Consider the following 17771-nt stretch of genomic DNA (forward strand, 5'->3'; position numbering starts at 1 on the left):
CTGCAGCAGCACAACCGGACGCCTTCATCTGCCCCAGGCTGCAACAAAACATGTCTCTCCCCTATCAGTCTCTACAGCCACAGCAGGCGCTGCAACTCTCCAACCGTTTGACTTCAGCCCCGAAGGCGCACTCCTCCATCAACCTCTGAGACAGATGGATGCCAGGAAAAAGTTGGCTGCCGATCTTCATTGCAACATTCAGGGGAGCACACATTTTGCCGGATGGCTGTGTGTCAACCTGCATATTTCCCCCCGGAATGTGTGAATCAGGTAGATTTGCCTTTGAATCGTGTGAATCAGGTAGAGAGCCAGTGTGGTGTAGTGGTTAAGAGCGGTAGTCTCGTAATCTGGGGAACCAGGTTCGCGTCCCCACTGCTCCACATGCAGCTGCTGGGTGACCCTGGGCCAGTCACACTTCTCTGAAGTCTCTCAGCCCCACTCACCTCACAGAGTGTTTGTTGTGGGGGAGGAAGGGAAAGGAGAATGTTAGCCGCTTTGAGACTCCTTCGGGTAGTGATAAAGCGGGATATCAAATCCAAACTCCTCCTCCTCCTCCTCTTCTTCTTCCACTGGCACGCTTTCAAACTAGGTTGGCAGGAGCTGGGACAGAGCAATGGGAACTCACCCCATCGCAGAGTGTTTGTTGTGGGGGAGGAAGTGAAAGGAGATTGTTAGCCGCTTTGAGACTCCTTCAGGGAGTGATAAAGCGGGATATCAAATCCAAAACTCTTCTCTTCTTCTTGTTTGTCAACTGAATTGAATTTCCCTCCCATCCCTACTCAAAGGAAATTGGGGCAGCTCCCTGTGTGCACAGAGTTCCTTTGGCAAATAGGAGCCTTGAGGAGCTTTGGCTCATACCCAATGTGTACACAGTTCTTTAAGCATTGGTAAGCACAGAAGCAGAAAACATTTAAATGTCTAATACAGTGGTACCTCGGGTTAAGAACTTAATTCGTTCTGGAGGTCTGTTCTTAACCTGAAACTGTTCTTAACCTGAGGTACCACTTTAGCTAATGGGGTCTCCCCCTGCTGCCACACTGCCGGCGCGTGATTTCTGTTCTCATCCTGAAGCAAAGTTCTTAACCCAAGGTACTATTTCTGGATTAGTGGAGTCTGTAACCTGAAGCATCTGTAACCTGAGGTACCACTGTAATCATATTGGGAGGGGGAGTTGGCTTCTGTTTATTTTTTATAATTTTACAGAAAGCCTGGAGAAATTGCGAACAAAATTCTACCCGGCTTGCTGCTGCTGCTACAGAAGCCTCAGTAGGCTTCCAAATTGTACCTATTTTCTGGTGGAATTCAACCACGTACTGGCAAATGCAGGTTGCACAATGAAAGTTGTTTAGGAGATCTTGCAAAACAAACCCATCCAAATCGGACTGTTTTGTGATAAGGAAAGCAATTAGAAAAATGTGCTGGAAAGTGAAGGTTGACAGTTGCTTGATGCAACTTTGAGGGCCCCTCCCCCTTATCTCCCCCCCATGCTTTCTAGGCATATGTTTGCATTTCCCCAGTCCATTTCTGAGCCCCCCTTTTTTGCCCCACAGCTTTCCGTAGGAAACCTGCTCTTTCACACTGAATCGGAGCAAAGGGCAATTAGGGTTTTCTGCGGGTTGCCAAGAATGTTAAAGTGTGTGTGTAAGATGTGAATAATATGAAAAGAAAGAAAGAGGGAAAATAACCAATGCAATAGACTAGAGTACACAATAGAGTATATAAGTGATGCAATTAATCCAATAAATGTAAAATTATTATTAACAAGACATTACGCTTTTTATGAATGGATTCCAAACATTGCTGCATTTATCCATACAATAAAGGTAAAGGTGAAGGACCTCTGGACAGTTAAGTCCAGTCAAAGGTGACTATGGGGTTGCGGCACTCATCTCGCTTTCAGGCTGAGGAAGTCAGCGTTTGTCGACAGACAGCTTTCCAGGTCATGTGGCCAGCATGACTAAACTGCTTCTGGTGCAACAGAACACTGTGATGGAAACCAGAGCACACAGAAATGCCGTTTACCTTCCCGCTGCAGTGGTACCTATTTATCTACTCTCATTGGTGTGCTTTCGAACTGCTAGGATGGCAGGAGCTGGGACAGATCAATGGGAGCCCACCCCGTTGCGGGGGTTCGAAACGTCGACCTTCTGATCAGCAAGCCCAAGAGGCTCAGTGGTTTAGACTACAGTGCCACCCGCATCCCTTATCCATACACTATATGCATCTAAAAGAGTGGGTTTTGCAGGGAAAGTGGCAGGGAAGAAAAAAGTGCTTGCACACGACTGCAAAAGCATGAACCGGTGGCTAGAAAGTGAGGAGGAAATTTGGTGTGGATAAGACCTTTGTCGAATCTCCCCACAAAAAGATCAGAATGAGTGCTCAGCAGAGAGCAAAAGTGCTCCCCCTTTGGAAACAGATTGGAATGCATGCTCAGTAACTGGTTTTTTTTTGTCCTCAGAGCCAAAGGGAGAGGTTTTATCACTTTGGCATTTTTGTTTTGTTTTGTTTTGTTTTGGCATTACTGGCTCATATTTCTCAAAGTGATACACAATACACAATACGCAGCATGGAATGTAACCTTCCTGTTGAATGAATCTCATGCGATAAACTTGTTTCGGTTCAGTGTTCAGTTTATATGAAGGGAGGGGAAATGTTTTCGAAATGAATGGAAAGAAAGGAACCAGTTAGTGGGAGTTTGTAGAACTATGTCAATGAAAAATGACAAAAGGAAAAAAATCAAAAAGAAACTTGAGGTAATTTCTCGTTTAGCAGCCACACGGGGTGTAGTGAAGTACAGTGGTACCTTGGTTTAAGAACAATCCAGTATAAGAACGATTCTGTTTACAAACTCCGCAAAACTGGAAATAGTGTCCTGATTTGAGAACTTTACTTCGGTCTAAGAACGGGATCGAATGGTGGCAGGGCACCGGTGGTGGAAGGACTCATCAGGGAAAGTGTGCCTTGGTTTAAGAACAGTTTTGGTTTAAGAACGGACTTCCAGAACAGTTTAGGTTTGTAAACGGAGGCACCACTGTAGTTAGAATATTGGACAAGGCCTGTAAAACCCAGACTCAATTACCCACTTAGGATGAAACGACATAATACATTAGCACTGCATGTGTGCCTTTAGGTGAAGACACCCACACCAAATATCAACACAAGTGCAAAAACCAATTGCAAGCTTAATTAATGGTATAAGGAAAGTTTGGGAGCTGGCCTTCTGTTGCTTCTCTTAAAGGAGTTGGTTCTTTTTGGCATCCCTCTGTCTCGAGAGATAATGGAGTGTGCCTCTGGGGGTGAAGTCAAACTGCTGGAGGATTGCAGCACTTGCTGCGATTGCAAAGACTGGTAATTCATAACTGCTACCTCCTGCATTGCTTTTTGCTGCATTAACAGCATCAAAAGCAAGTGACTTCCCTGGGGCGCAAGCCTGGGCAGTGTGTGTCCTGGGATACCCAGATGAGAAGACCCCCTTCTCAGCCTCACTGATGTGGACCAAAAGAAAGCAGAGCAATATGTTTGGCACCAGTTTGGCTGCAGGAGTTGAGGATGGAGGCATACAAGAAGCCACCAAACAGTCTTAGGGAATCCACTATGGATTTGTGTAGGGTTTACTCCTTAGTACAGTGGAACCTCAGGTTGCGAACGTGATCTGTGCAGGAGACTCGTTTGCAGCCCGCAGCGCAGCGCCTGCGCATGCATGGGTCGCAATTCGGCACTTCTGCGCATGCGCAAAGCGTGATTTAGTGTTTCTGCACATGCGCGAGTGCCAAAACCCGGAAGTAACTCGTTCCAGTACTTCTGGGTTCGGCGCGGTGCACCACCCGAAAACGCATAACCTGAAGTGTTTGTAACCCAAGGTACCACTGTATTTTCTTCTCCCGAAGATGTCACGAAAGGCCAGATATTTAGTTGATCATTCATACATTAGGAGGTGGGGAGAATTTGGATTGGAACCCTAATGGGGGGGGGGTATGATAGCTTCTATGCTGGAAGGAAGGAAGGAAGGAAGGAAGGAAGGGAGGGAGGAAGGAAGGAAGGAAGACCAATTGGCAACATGCTACCAATCCAAATATTTGATTCCAACACCCATCACCCAATATCTGAATTCCAGCACCCATAAGCTGCAGCCAACATGGTCCATGCTTAGGGCTGAAAGGAATTGTGATCCAGCTATATCTGGGGCACCAGGTTGGATACCCTTGTTGTATAATATAAATGCACCTTATGGCCTGACGGTGAGAGGAGAACAAAGTGGACAGGGGGCAAAGTGGAGAAGCACACACACGCACAAAATGCCCACTTGGAACCCAGAATACTTACCACGTCATGGACATGAGAGCAACAGGAAGCAGAAGCCACCAGTAATATTCGCCCTTGTCCGAAAACACGGCCATGAGCATTCCTACCAGCACGCCATTGTAGCCGTAGAGTCCCGCAGCAATGGCTGACCTGCGTGAGGAGCAAAAGAGGTCGGAAATGCTTACAACTGTATCCTCATCCACAGTCGCTGCTGAAGCTGAGGGTCTGAGGAGCAGTCTTGATGACTGCAGAAGATATTTGCCTCTGCCCCAGGCTGTGACCAAGAGTGATAACGGACAATGTCTGCCCTTGCCTAATGGTTGAGGGTCTCTGTGGGTAGCTGGCAAGGAAGGGATGATTCCTGACCACATCCCCTGTAATATACTCAGAGTTGAGTGCTGATTTCATGCTCTTTATTTCAGCTCATGGTAAACAGTGAGTGAGTGAGTGTGTTTTCCCTCAAAACCTCTGGCTATATATACATTATTTGAACAACGCATGATTGGCTGATTCAACTCCCCTCCTGGAGCCTGATTGGTCTGCTCCTGAAGGCCAATCAGGTTGCTGATTCACTTCCTCCTGGAGCCGGATTGGGCGGCTACTGCAGACCAATCAGGTTGCTGCCTTCTAGGACCCTACCTGCCTATTGTTCTAGAATCCAAGCTCAGTAAAAAGGTAAAGGGACCCCTGACCATTAGTTCCAGTCATGGCCGACTCTGGGGTTGTGGTGCTCATCTTGCTTTACTGGCTGAGGGAGCTGGTGTAGAGCTTCCGGGTCATGTGGCCAGCATGACTAAGCCGCTTCTGGCGAACCAGAGCAGTGCACAGAAATGCCGTTTACCTTCCCACCAGAGCAGTACCTATTTATCTACTTGAATTTTGACGTGCTTTCGAACTGCTAGGTTGGCAGGACCAAGCTCAGTACATAACACTTATTATTCCCCTCCACTGAACAGTATAATTCTGCTCACAGAACTTCAGCTTTCTGTGTCCAAAATTTCAGTCTAATGTATTGCAGAACATAGGATATTTGTGGAGTTGTCAATAAGCCCAGTAGCCTAATAATAATAATAATAATAATAATAATAATAATAATAATAATAATTTCTATATCGCCCTTCACCTGAGGATCACAGGACTGTTTACAACATAAACACACACACACACACAAAACACACACACCATAATAACAAATAAAAACAAAAACACCCCCAGTTTAAGAGGCCGCAGATTATTTAATTGGCCAAAGGCTTGGGAGAAGAGGAATGCTTTTGCCTGGTGCCTAAAGATATGTATATATAAGCATGTAAAACAAGAAAAGAGAAGGGATTGGAGGCATGAAAGAATAATTCAGGGGCAAACCTACCTCTCCTGGCACAGGATCACTGCTGTTAATGTTGAGACAATGACTCCAGTGCAACATGTCAGTGTGATCCAAGGGCTCTGGACGAGGAATCCGGCTAACATGAGCAGACCACTCAGCGGGTTGCTGACAAACATCACCTGAGAGATGCCACGCAGGACCCAGTCAACAAACTGAAACACCAGAGGCTTATCTGAAAGAGAATGTCCCCATTGGGCCAAAGATTTTGGGTATAGTATACAGTTAAAAGACTGGGAAAAACTGTGGAAAGAAGGATTAAAATTTAGTGTATGCAATGCTTTGAAAGAAAATGTGATGAAAATGATGTATAGGTGGTATATCACCCCTGTGAAATTAGCTAAAATCTATAAAACAAGTAATAAATGTTGGAAATGTAAAGAAAAGGAAGGAACTTTCTATCACATGTGGTGGGAATGTAAAAAAGTGAAAAACATCTGGGAAATATATAATGAGATGAAATAAATGTTGAAACATACATTTATTAAGAAACCAGAAGCATTTTTACTTGGCATTGTAGGAGATGATATTAACAGACAGGATTGTAAGTTGTTTTTATATGCAGTGATGGCAGCAAGAATGTTATTGGCACAAAAATGGAAGCAAGAAGAATTACCAATGAAAGAAGAATGGCGGATGAAATTCTATGCAGAATTGAACAAATTACCGTATTTTTTGCTCTATAAGACTCACTTTTTCCCTCCTAAAAAGTCAGGGGAAATGTGTGTGCGTCTTATGGAGCGAATCCAGGCTGCGCAGCTATCCCAGAAGCCAGAATAGCAAGAGGGATCGCTGCTTTCGCGGCGCAGCTGTTCTGGCTTCTGGGATTAAGAATATTTTTTTTCTTGTTTTCATCCTCCAAAAACTAGGTGCGTCTTGTGGTCTGGTGCGTCTTATAGAGCGAAAAATACGGTAACAGGAAGGATTTGAAACCTCCGGGACCACAGATTCTTAGAAGACTGGAGTAAATATATGAACTATTTGAAAAGTAATGAACAGATTACGCTCGTAGGACTGCAAGAAGTTCTGTAATGAGGACTATTTGAAATATTGCAAGAAAGACTAGGAGGAGAATTATTAGTTAATGATAATTAAGAGTAATAGAGAAATTAAGACATGCAGAACAAGTGATAAAGAATGGAAAATCATCAGAGGTGTTGACGGAAGTCTAAAATATTGTATAAGATAAGAAGTTATGTTAAATGAATGTTGGAAATGATATGTAAAAAAACCAATAAAAATGTATATATATATAAAGAGAATGTCGTCATTGGAGCACCTAAGTGCAAAAAACAGATGGTGCCTGAAAACATGACTAAAGGCTCACACACAAGATGACGAGGGAGGGGTCCAAAGGGAGAGGCAGAGGAAGATAAGAAGAGCCTTTGCTGGATCAGGCCAAGGGCCCATCTAGACCAGCCTCTTGTTCTTGCAGTGGCCAGCCAGATGTATCTCAAACAGGGCCCTAGAACAAGAAGACCCTCAGATCCTAAAAGTTTCTCTACTTTCCAGGGACAGTCCCAGATTTACAGAAGCCATCATGGTTTCTGACTTGTTCCTGGAATGTCCTACTTTTCCTTAGGATGTCCCTATTTTAATCAGAGAAATGTTGGAGGGTATGGAGTTATCCAACCTCTGAAGCCAAGGAGATAACTAACTATACAACCTTTGGAAGACATCAGAAGGCAGTCCTGTATAGGGAAGTTGTTTATGTTTAATGTTTTATTATGTTTTTATATATGTTGGAAGCTCCCCAGAGTGGCTGGGGCAACCCAGTCATATGGGCAGAATATTATTATTATTGCAGTGGTACCTCGGGTTACAGACGCTTCAGGTTACAGACTCCGCTAACCCAGAAATAGTACCTTGGTTTAAGAACTTTGCTTCAGGATGAGAACAGAAATCGTGCTCTGGTGGTGCTGCAGCAGCAGCAGGCCCCATTAGCTAAAGTGGTGCTTCAGGTTAAGAACAGTTTCAGGTTAAGAACGGACCTCCGGAACGAATTACAGTGGTGCCTCGCAAGACGAAAAGAATCCGTTCTGCGATTCTCTTCGTCTAGGGGTTTTTTCGTCTTGCGAAGCAAGCCCATTGACGGCTTAGCGGATTAGCGCTATTAGTGGCTTAGCGGCTTTTAGCAGCTTTTAGCGGCTTATCGGCTTATCGGATCAGCTGATAAGCAGCTTAGCGGCTTAGAAAAAGGGGGGGGGGAGGAGAAAAACCCCGCAGGAACTCGCAAGACATTTTCGTCTTGCGAAGCAAGCCCATAGGGAAATTCGTTTTGCGAAGCGCCTCCAAAACGGAAAACCCTTTTGTCTAGCGGGTTTTCCATCTTGCGAGGCGTTCGTCTTGCGGGGCACCACTGTAAGTACTTAACCTGAGGTACCACTGTATTATTATTATTATTATTTAATAGGATGTTCCTATTTTCATTGGAGAAATGTTGGAGGGTATGCACCTCTTGCAGTTTCCAACAACTGGAAGCACTGACAGCCTTATGCTCCATGAATTTCTCCAATCCTCTTTCAAATCCATCCAGGGCACACGACACACTAACTTTGCTGATACTAAAAAGGGCTGGGCCTGGATAAGTGACCACCTGGGAATGCTGTGTACACTGCCTTGACCATCTCTGCAGGAAAAGCAAATAAACTGCACACTTTTAACCAAGGCAATGTAACAAGATCAATAGCAAGCGCAGCAATGTGCACTGGCCATGCTTCTCTGCTGAGCAAAAGGGCTGCATCACACAGCCCTTGTGGAAGAGCTGTAGCTAAGCAGAAGCACATCTGCTGTGCGTGCAGAAGGTCCCAGATTCATTCCCCATCATATCCATGTGGGTCGGGAGAGAACGCTGCCCAAAATCCTGGAGAGCAACTGCTGCCAGTCATTGTAAAAAGGTAAAGGTAAGGTAAAGAACCCCTGGACGCTTAGGTCCAGTCCAAGGCGACTATGGGGTTGTGGCGCTCATCTCGCTTTCAGGCTGAGGGAGCCAGCATTTGTCTACAGACAGCTTTCTGGGTCATGTAGCCAGCAGGACTAAACCGCTTCTGGCGCAATGGAACATCGTGACGGAAACCAGAGCACATGGAAACGCCGTTTATCTTCCTGCCACAGTGGTACCTATTTATCTACTTGCATTGATGTGCTCTCAAACTGCTACGTTGGCAGGAGCTGGGACAGAGCAATGGGAGCTCACCCCGTCGCGGGGATTCGAACCGCCAACCTTCTGATCAGCAAGCCCAAGAGGCTCAGTGGTTTAGATCACAGCGCCACCCGCAATGCTGAGCTAGATGAACCCACAATTTGCTCTATGTTTCCGTGGGACATTTTATTAGGTGCATTCACGGGATCCTGAATACTTAGCAAGCATTGGGCAAGTATTTAAATTCTCACTGACCATGCACTGTCAAAATGCACAAAGAGGCAGATTTTGGGGCGCAAATTGTAGCACACTCCAGTAGGTCTTTGTTACTGTTGTTTGAAAGTTTATAGTTTGGGACAGTTTCCAACGCACATATTCCCAGCAGCATCTGGTAGGGCCCTTACCACTGACAGAGGTGTAAAATATGACACACGTTTATTATTGTTTATAAAAAAATAAAATAAACCACACCGTTTTGCAATTGGGGAGTTGACTGAGCAGCGCATGAACTGCTGGCAGAGTTCATGCCGGAGATAAAAACCCCAGCTTATTTATGTTGCTTACATCTAAGATGGCAGATGGCGTGAGTGTGTCCCTGCCAGCTTGTGCTGGGATTGTGACACACCCGCTCCATGTGTATATCTTAAAACTTCATGTTGGAATTTGGGCAAGATAAACCGATGGTCTGGGAGCAGGGTGGCGGAGTGGATCTCAAAAATAGGAAACTTAGGAACAAAGGAATAAACATATTGTGATATGTGCATGGGGGAAAAGAGAGGACAACACCAGACCTAGCAGGACAGGCTCAAGATTGTGGGAGGCCCTCAGTGCAGAGTGACCAGGGATGTTTTGAACCTGAGGCTCCCGGCCGCTGAGCTCTGCTGCCTTACTTTCTGTTCCCACCCACTGCTTCCTCTGCAAAACTACTAAACTGAGCTTCGTGGTTTGATGGAGCCACCTAGACTGCAACACTGGGCTAGAATGGACCATTGGTCTAATCCAGCAGGCACCCTCCATATTATGTTCTTCTTGGACTCAGGAAATGTGTCCTGAGTCCCAGCGGTGAGAGATAATGAAAGTTGTAGTCCATCATCTCCTGGAAGACAACAGGCTTCCCAGAATTGTGATGTTGGTACAGGAGAAGCTTTGAAGATGAGCAGGCACTCAAGCAAAGGTCTCCAGGTCCAAAAGCAATGCCGCATCATTCTGGTTCTCATCGGTGCATCATCTGCTATGTGCTTACCTTTCAGCCAGTCTCCCAATGCCTTCATGTCTCCCGTGATGTAGCTCAGGGCTCTGCAGATTTTCCCCGTCTGGGGTTGCATTTTGCTAGACTTTTCTCCGGCGTCTTCCATTTCCATTGCGGTGTTCAGACCCTGCCGGGAACAAAAGCAACAATACATAGGACTTCACACTGTGATCATGGATATCTCCCAAGTTGATGTGTTCCTTCTGTCAGAAGTCCAGGTTCCCAGAAGCTTAGCTAATTAAAAAGGAGGATTTGTTGCAAAAACCCCAAACAAACAGATAGCTCTGGACAACTCTAACAAAGCTTCTGACCGATATCGTTACTCAAGATGACCCTTCTAAAGAGTCCTTCTGGGATCTACAGAAGATATTGAACTTACGACTTTTACGTCTCTTGTTTTGCTTCCGGTCTAACAACCCTCCCATTTGCCGGCTTTTGGGACTGATTGGCTCGCTCTAATCTCTTCCTGTTCCAACAAACTATCTCCTTGCCTGTTTGCGCCTAACCGATCTTCCAGAGAGCTTTGGCTGTGTTCCAGCCTGCTCTCAGTCATTCTCTTGGTAACCCGCATTCCAGTGCCCATGGGAGTTGCACTGGGCACTGGGCACTGTTCAGCCTGCAGCAGATCTAACTCTCTCTGTTCTGCAGCAGGCTGTAGAGTTTCACTAGGAGTTGGCTCATTCCAAACACCTCCTTTCCCATATTAGGACTAGAAGCAATTCAGAGAAAAGCTGGCCAGGGAGAAGCAGCTGGTCCAAAGGTACTCCAGTGAAATCCACGGGGACAGCCAACATCATGCCCTCCCAAGTCCCATCAGCCTCATCCAGCAAGGCCAATGACCAGGGATGACAGGAGTCGTGGTCCAACTAATTCTGCCGGAACATGAAAAACAAAAGGGGTTCAGGAATAATCAGATCCACCCAGTAGGCCTTCCACCAAGCTGACCTCTGAACCTGATGCTGTAGGTGCTGGCCATGTTCAAAGTATGCCTACCTGGCCTTGCAGCCTCTCCAGTAGTGGCATGCTTTGAGAGGGGTCGTGGGCATAAGCTGGGCAGCGCTGGCTCTTAAATTCAGAGTCATAAGGCTTGTGTCCATCTGGGGATGTGTTTGTTGGGACTAGAATGGCGGAGTGCCCGGAAATGTCGGCGAGAGAACATCCATCCATCTCTCCCTAGCGTGGCATGTGTGATAAAGGGCAGGGAGAAGGAAGTCAGTAAATGAACCCATTCTCTGCCTTGGCAAGACGTTTATTGTTTTATAGGTGCCTGGTCAGGTGCCCTCATTCTGCTCTTGTTTGATCATATCTCTCGTGACTACTGTGCTGGCCTTCATTGAATGAGACGCACAATGCAGGTGGAATGTCATCTTTGGTTGGTCTCGCTTCCGCAAGTGGAGGTTTTGCATTTCCAACACAACTGCTGAAAGGCTCTCTGCTGTAGTGGGACAATGGTGCTTACCTGACTTCTGGCAGCAGAGTACTGCTTTTTGGGAGCAAGAGTGGAAGGAGCAAGGCAGCAGGGAGGTCAGTGCTGTGCAATTGTGCTGGCAGAGTGTTCCTGCTGGTGCGTTTCCACAGCATCAATGTCATCACCACCTTGCCCCTCTCACTTCCCTCTGGTAAACAACAGAGACTCCACTGCCAGGAGGTTAGGTAAGTGTTGTCATCCTACCCCACCACCCGCTACTCTTTCTCCTGAATTTTTGTGTACGGAGCCCCCGGTCGTTTGATGGACTATTGACCCATACACCACTAATCTGCTGCCACCAACCAAGTTCTCCCCGGTGAAACACTTAGTCTCAGTCGGGTTCTCAAGTTAACAACGAAGATTGTAGTTTACTGCAAACACAACTACAGTGGTACCTCGGGTTGCATACACGTCAGGTTACAGACGCTTCAGGTTACAGACTCTGCTAACCCAGAAATAGTACCTCAGGTTAAGAACAATTTCAGGTTAAGAACAGACCTCTGGAACGAATTAAGTACTTAACCTGAGGTGCCACTGTAAAATTTAAATGCATTCGAAATGCTGTTACCCTTTACCCTCTTAGTCTTATTTTATCCTGTCTCTAACTCACTCTAACTCTTCTACCTCCCTTCACACAAGAACCAACTGCACTTTCTTATTCTCACAAATGTTCTTAGGAGGAAATGCCTTCACAGAAAATCCAGCACTTCTCTTTTTGTTCGCTGAAAAGCAGAAATGATCAGAGGAAAACCAAACATGTGCAAAGTGCCTTTCCCCCAAGCCTTGAACAGAAACTAGTAACCACTTGCAGAGTCGAGACAGAGGACTGAGAACGTGCTTTTGGAAAGAACGTGGTGTACAGATTGTGCTTTGCAGTTTACATATGTATTATTTGCTGCTAAGGTTAGGAGTACATTTTCACCTGGGTAAGGGAACTGTGGGGTTTCGTTCTTTGTCTGCGATGTGTGTTGACTGACTCAACGGAGCTGTTTGGTTTACCCAAGAGCAAAGTTTATATTTGTTCGCTCCTCTTTTCTCTTTTTGGCACGCTGGTATTTTGAACTGTGCCCCCCTCCCACCAAGGCTCTCAGGTCCCCTCACCCCCTTAAGTGCCCACAGAAAGACTCCACTGGGAACAAAGGAGTTACTACAGTACAGAGCTATAGCAACTCTCTAGAAGCCTGTAGCTTTATTATTGCACTGGTTCTGACAGATTGACAAAAAGCAATAAAAAAAAGAGAGTTTCACATGCAGTTGTAAAGATATGGCGAAATAATATTATGCAGGAGGAAAGTCCTTGCTACTTCTCAGATCACAGGCCTGATTCGGACAGGATCTCCTTGGTTTGAGCACAGAATTGTAAATTGAACCCAATCCCCCCGATGCAAGGCAGAATAACCCCAAGATTATCTCGCTCATCAGGCCACACAGTTAGGAGTCACAGGCAGCAGTTATGAGTTACCAGCCTCTGCAGCTACAGCAGGTGCTGTGATTCTCCAATGGTTTGATTTCACCCTGAGAGGCACACTCCATTGTCTCTCAAGGCAGATGGATGCCAACAACTTGGGAGTGGGGGCCGAAGTACATTCTGAAGGCGGGAGTGCAAAATTCAGCAATGTTTCCCTTGACTTATTGGGCTAGCAACCCCCTGTTTTATTGTTTTATTGTTTTATTTTATTTTATTTACACCCTGCTTTTCAGACACACAGCAACATAAAATCTCAAGGCTTAAAAAAACAACACAGAACAAGAACCAAATGGAGGGGTGCCGATTTCTTCTCCCAGAAGGCTGCTCTGAATTGCAGTGTAACATCAATCCTGGAGTACTAAAAACATTGTCAAGAAGCTGTGTCTGGTGTGTGTGTGTGTGTGTGTGTGTGTGTGTGTTGTTGTTTCATTTTGCATTCTGGCCTTCAAAATTCACCTTGAGCCCCAAACAATGAGCAGGAAATGCCTAATTTGCTTCCTGAATCTGAAATTTCCTTTCCGAGTGAGATGGTTAGTGAGAGTTGGGTTTTATAACCCGTTATGGAAGTGAGAGCTGGACCATAAAGAAGGCTGATCACCGAAGAATTGATGCTTTTGAGTTATGGTGCTGGAGGAGACTCTGGAGGGTCCCATGGACTGCAAGAAGATCAAACCTATTCATTCTGAAGGAAATCAGCCCTGAGTGGTCACTGGAAGGACAGATCGCGAAGCTGAGGCTCCAATACTTTGGCCACCTCATGAGAAGAGAAGACTCCCTGGAAAAGACCCTGATGTTGGGAAAGATGGAGGGCACAAGGAGAAGGGGACAACAGAGGACGAGATGGTTGGACAGTGTTCTCGAAGTTACCAGCATGCGTTTGACCAAACTGCGGGAGGCAGTGGAAGACAGGAGTGCCTGGTGCGCTCTGGCCCATGGGGTCACAAAGAGTGGGACATGACTAAACGACTAAACAACAACAACAAATCTAGGGTTTTGGAGAAGTGACAACCAAGTTTGGTAATATAGGGCCAGCCGTACTATGCTGAGGAAGCTGGTTTTGGGTGTTATGAAAGGGCCACAAATTCATTACGATCAGTGTTTGCATTGCCAGTGCGAGACGCGCTTGTGGGATCTTCTGCCTCAGCTGCCAAAATAACTCGGCCAGGGCTCATATTCTGCAACCTGGTTTGTGGGGGCTGGAGGTGGGCAGGATCCTCAAATTGCTGCACTTGATGCAGAAAAATATCTTGATCTCACCCTGGTTCGAGTCAAGCTGCTGAAGTCATCATCTCTCAAGAATGCCCATTTATGGGAAGCAGATCTCTCTGCATGAATTACGTTCCTCACGGATTTGCTGCTTTTAATCTTCTAGTAGGGAACTACTTAAGTAGCTAGATGCCCAGAGGGCAGAAACCAACACCATTCTGCTGATATCCATTAAACATCTATCCCACTAGCCCCAGAAATTTGACAATTAGTTCCACACCTCTTGACAAGTCAATAATCCGTTTCTGCTACTAGGATGAACTCTCCCAATTTTGCCAGCACGAATGTCTTCGAAACAAGCAAACTGCCCATCGGTTAGGATTAAGCATGAATTAAAAGCGCAAGGCGGTTCAGCTTCCAGAGACTCGTCTTAATTTCAAAGTACTGTACTTGCTGTCTGCTCCTGCCTCTTATCTCTTCCTGCTGGTGGTAGTTTGTCGGGGACGCTTTTAACAGACAGCAAGAAGCCAGATAAGCAAGATGCGCAGAGTCAGCCAGAACATGTTTACTCAGAAACAGATCCCACTGAGCTCAATGGGGGTTTACTCCCAAGTCAGTGTGCCTAGGAATGCAATCACAGTCAGTCTGATGGTGGGACAAAAGCAACAAAAACACCTGCCACAAGTGGTTGGTGTAGAATTAGGAATAGTTTACAGTGCAAGCCTATATGCATATCCTTGAGTTTTCGCAGAGTAGGCGCATTGAAATGAGTGGAGCTAACTTCATTATGTTCATTCAATTCAACGAGTGCTCTGAGTAAAGTTTGCAACCAATTGCGTTTAATGGGCCTTACTCCTAGGTAAGGATGTGTGAATCTTTCAGTTCTGGTTTCTCATTTTTCCAAACTTGCATCCACATTTCCATGGCAATTCGTAATTTTTTAAAAAAGTCGTTACGAAAATTCATTAGAGTTTCTGTTCAAATTTCTGCATGCACATTTTTTGCCGGCTAATTCCCTTCAAGTACACATTTTCGCAAAGCAATTTCCCCATATGCAATGCATTATCGTACGCTATTTTCATTAATCAATGCCTGATTAGGCAAACCTTGCCCTAGTATATGCATTTGGGTAAACGCTGCATTGCAAAATTCAGAGAAGGGCAGATCTCAAAGAACAGCTCCCTTTTGCTTCGCCCCTTGTTTCAGAAAAATGCAAAGCATATTGAATTTCACCACAATCTCTACTGCCAAGTAAGTGGGCATATAGGGTTGCAGCCTGAGCCTGCCCTGGCGCATCTTAACTCATGTGTCCCACTGAATGACTGCCTAACTATGTGCATCCTTAGGAGTTGCACAGTTGCATTCTAGCTCAATTTATTTCCTTCTGGATTGTTAAAAAAGAAAAAACCTTTCCTAGCAAGGTGTGTAGAATCAGATACTTCAGAGAGCCCCATACCAGGAAAATGCACTGTTAGGGTGACGAGATGCGGGGGGAAAAGGGGGGATTACTACAGCCAATTTACACCTGTTGAAATCCCCCCTTTGGAATCCAACTGCTAAAAAGTGCAGGGATCTTATTCTCTTCTGCATCTGACCAGGCCAGGCACCCAACACTCCCATACTGCCTTAAACAAGCAAAGAAGTCTTCTCATCTTACCTTGAGCAGCTGCCTGGCCAGGAAGCCTCCTGTTCTGCCAAGCTTTATCGCTTTGCAGAGAGTGTGCAGAGACAGCGATAGTGGGAGGGTGCCTGCATTGCATTGCTTTATATAGCCCACAGCAACTCCAAGCACACCATAAGTCATCCTGGCAGCCTTTCTCCTCCCATTCCACACATTCACCTGGCTCTCTCCCAGGTGGTCTTAGGAGCAGAGCTTTTGGCCTTCTTCCCCTCCTCTTGGCGTTTTGACCAAGTCGCTTGGAACGACAAAGCATGCATCCCGTTTTCTTCTTGATGTTTCCTTGCTCTCCCCTGTCTTTCCACCCTCTGCGCACCTACTTTTCTCTCCAGCAATGGAAGATTCAAACACACACACACACACATTTTCGCTCTCTCTCTGGGAGAGCTAAGTACATGTTTTCTTTCAGGGAGGGCTTAAAAGTGCAAAACTGTGCCTGAATCACACCTATTAGAGTTCTTTGAGTGGAAGGAACAAAATTTGCCGTACCACATAATGGGGGAGAGACCAAGGAGGATGGTCAGCCCTTTGATATTACAGTGGTACCTCGGGTTACAGATGTTTCAGGTTACAGACTCCGCTAACCCAGAAATAGTACCTCGGGTTAAGAACTTTGCTTCAGGATGAGAACAGAAATCGCACGGCGGCAGCGGGAGGCCCCATTAGCTAAAGTGGTACCTCAGGCTAAGAACAGTTTCAGGTTAAGAATGGACCTCCAGAACGAATTAAGTTCTTAACCCAAGGTACCACTGTATTTGAAACTCCTGCTCTGGAAGGTAGGACTCGAACCAGTGGCTTCAAGTTACAAGAAAGGAGATTCTGACTATAGATCAGAAAAAACTTTCTGACTGTAAGAGCTGTTTGAAAGTGGAACGGTCTCCCTCTGGAGATTGTGGACTCTCCTTCCTTGTAGGTTTTTAAGCAGAATTTCAATGGCCATTTGTCATGGATGCTTTAGCTGAATTTTCTGCATTGCAGGGGTTGGACTAGATGACCCTTGGCGTCCCTTCTAAAATTCTACGATTTATCAAAAGCTTCACAAACAAAGCATTGTCTTCCAAGACAAGTGCATGAACAGATGTTAAGTCTTGCATGGGAAAACTGTGGTTCTCTGGTTGTGGCTGAAGTACAGTTCCCATCACCCCTGACTATTGACCATGCTGGCCGGGGCCAATGGGAGTTGCAGTTCATTGGCATTTAGAGGACTGCAGGATATGCATTCCTGCTATATAGCCCATCGGGGGCAGACTGCTGGTCTTCCACCCGGCAGCATTTCCTCTGTAGATACCTCTTCCCTTTGCTCTCATCTTTTGGGTGTGTTCCACTATAGCAGGGGTCTGCAAACCTTTTCAGCAGGGGGCTGGTCCACTGTCCCTCAGACCTTGTGGGGGGCCAGACTATATTTTGAAAAAAAATATATATGAATGAATTCCTATGCCCCACAAATCACCCAGAGATCCATTTTCAATAAAAGCACACATTCTACTCATGTAAAAACACCCTGATTCCCGGACCGTCCGTGGGCTGGATTTAGAAGGCGATTGGGCCGGATCCTTAGTTTGCCTACCCATGCCTTAGTGCCAAGTATAAGGTTACCAGATTTTTTTCAATGAATCTGGGGACACTTTTCAACTTCAATGGATTTTGTATGGGGACTGATTTGTAAATCTGGGGACTGTCCCCAGGAAATGGGGACATCTGGTAACTTTAGCCAAGTAGACCAATGAGGCATGTTATGTCACAGAACATTGGCATTACCCTAGAGAGCTTGTTAATCCTCTTTACGGCAGACAGTAAATTCTTTCGTCTCCCCAGCTCTGTATTTCTCACTGTCCTTTCCTGTAAAACTTCCTTTTCTGTAAAACAAATGGCCTATA

At 45.8% G+C, this 17771-nt stretch overlaps 1 protein-coding gene across 2 annotated transcripts in view; it reads right to left on the reverse strand.

The window, feature by feature from the left end:
- Positions 1-16244, reverse strand: part of LOC310827123 (urea transporter 1-like) — a 29188-nt gene extending 12944 nt beyond the window's left edge. The window contains exons 1-4 of one of the 2 annotated variants that reach the window (XM_083702853.1): positions 15874-16244; positions 10069-10201; positions 5669-5858; positions 4324-4452 (exon numbers count right to left, since the gene is read on the reverse strand). In XM_083702853.1, coding sequence (XP_083558979.1) covers positions 4324-4452; positions 5669-5858; positions 10069-10201; positions 15874-16020 — 599 coding nt within the window. In that variant the 5' untranslated portion in view covers positions 16021-16244. Of the gene's footprint in view, positions 1-4323; positions 4453-5668; positions 5859-10068; positions 10202-11067; positions 11257-15873 lie in introns of those variants that run through there. The other variant, XM_083702852.1, reaches the window with a different exon arrangement.
- Between the last annotated feature and the right edge of the window lie 1527 nt (positions 16245-17771).

The sequence above is a fragment of the Podarcis gaigeae genome (genome assembly GCF_964106915.1).
Source record: "Podarcis gaigeae genome assembly, chromosome: 11".
In the NCBI taxonomy this organism is placed as follows: domain Eukaryota; kingdom Metazoa; phylum Chordata; class Lepidosauria; order Squamata; family Lacertidae; genus Podarcis; species Podarcis gaigeae.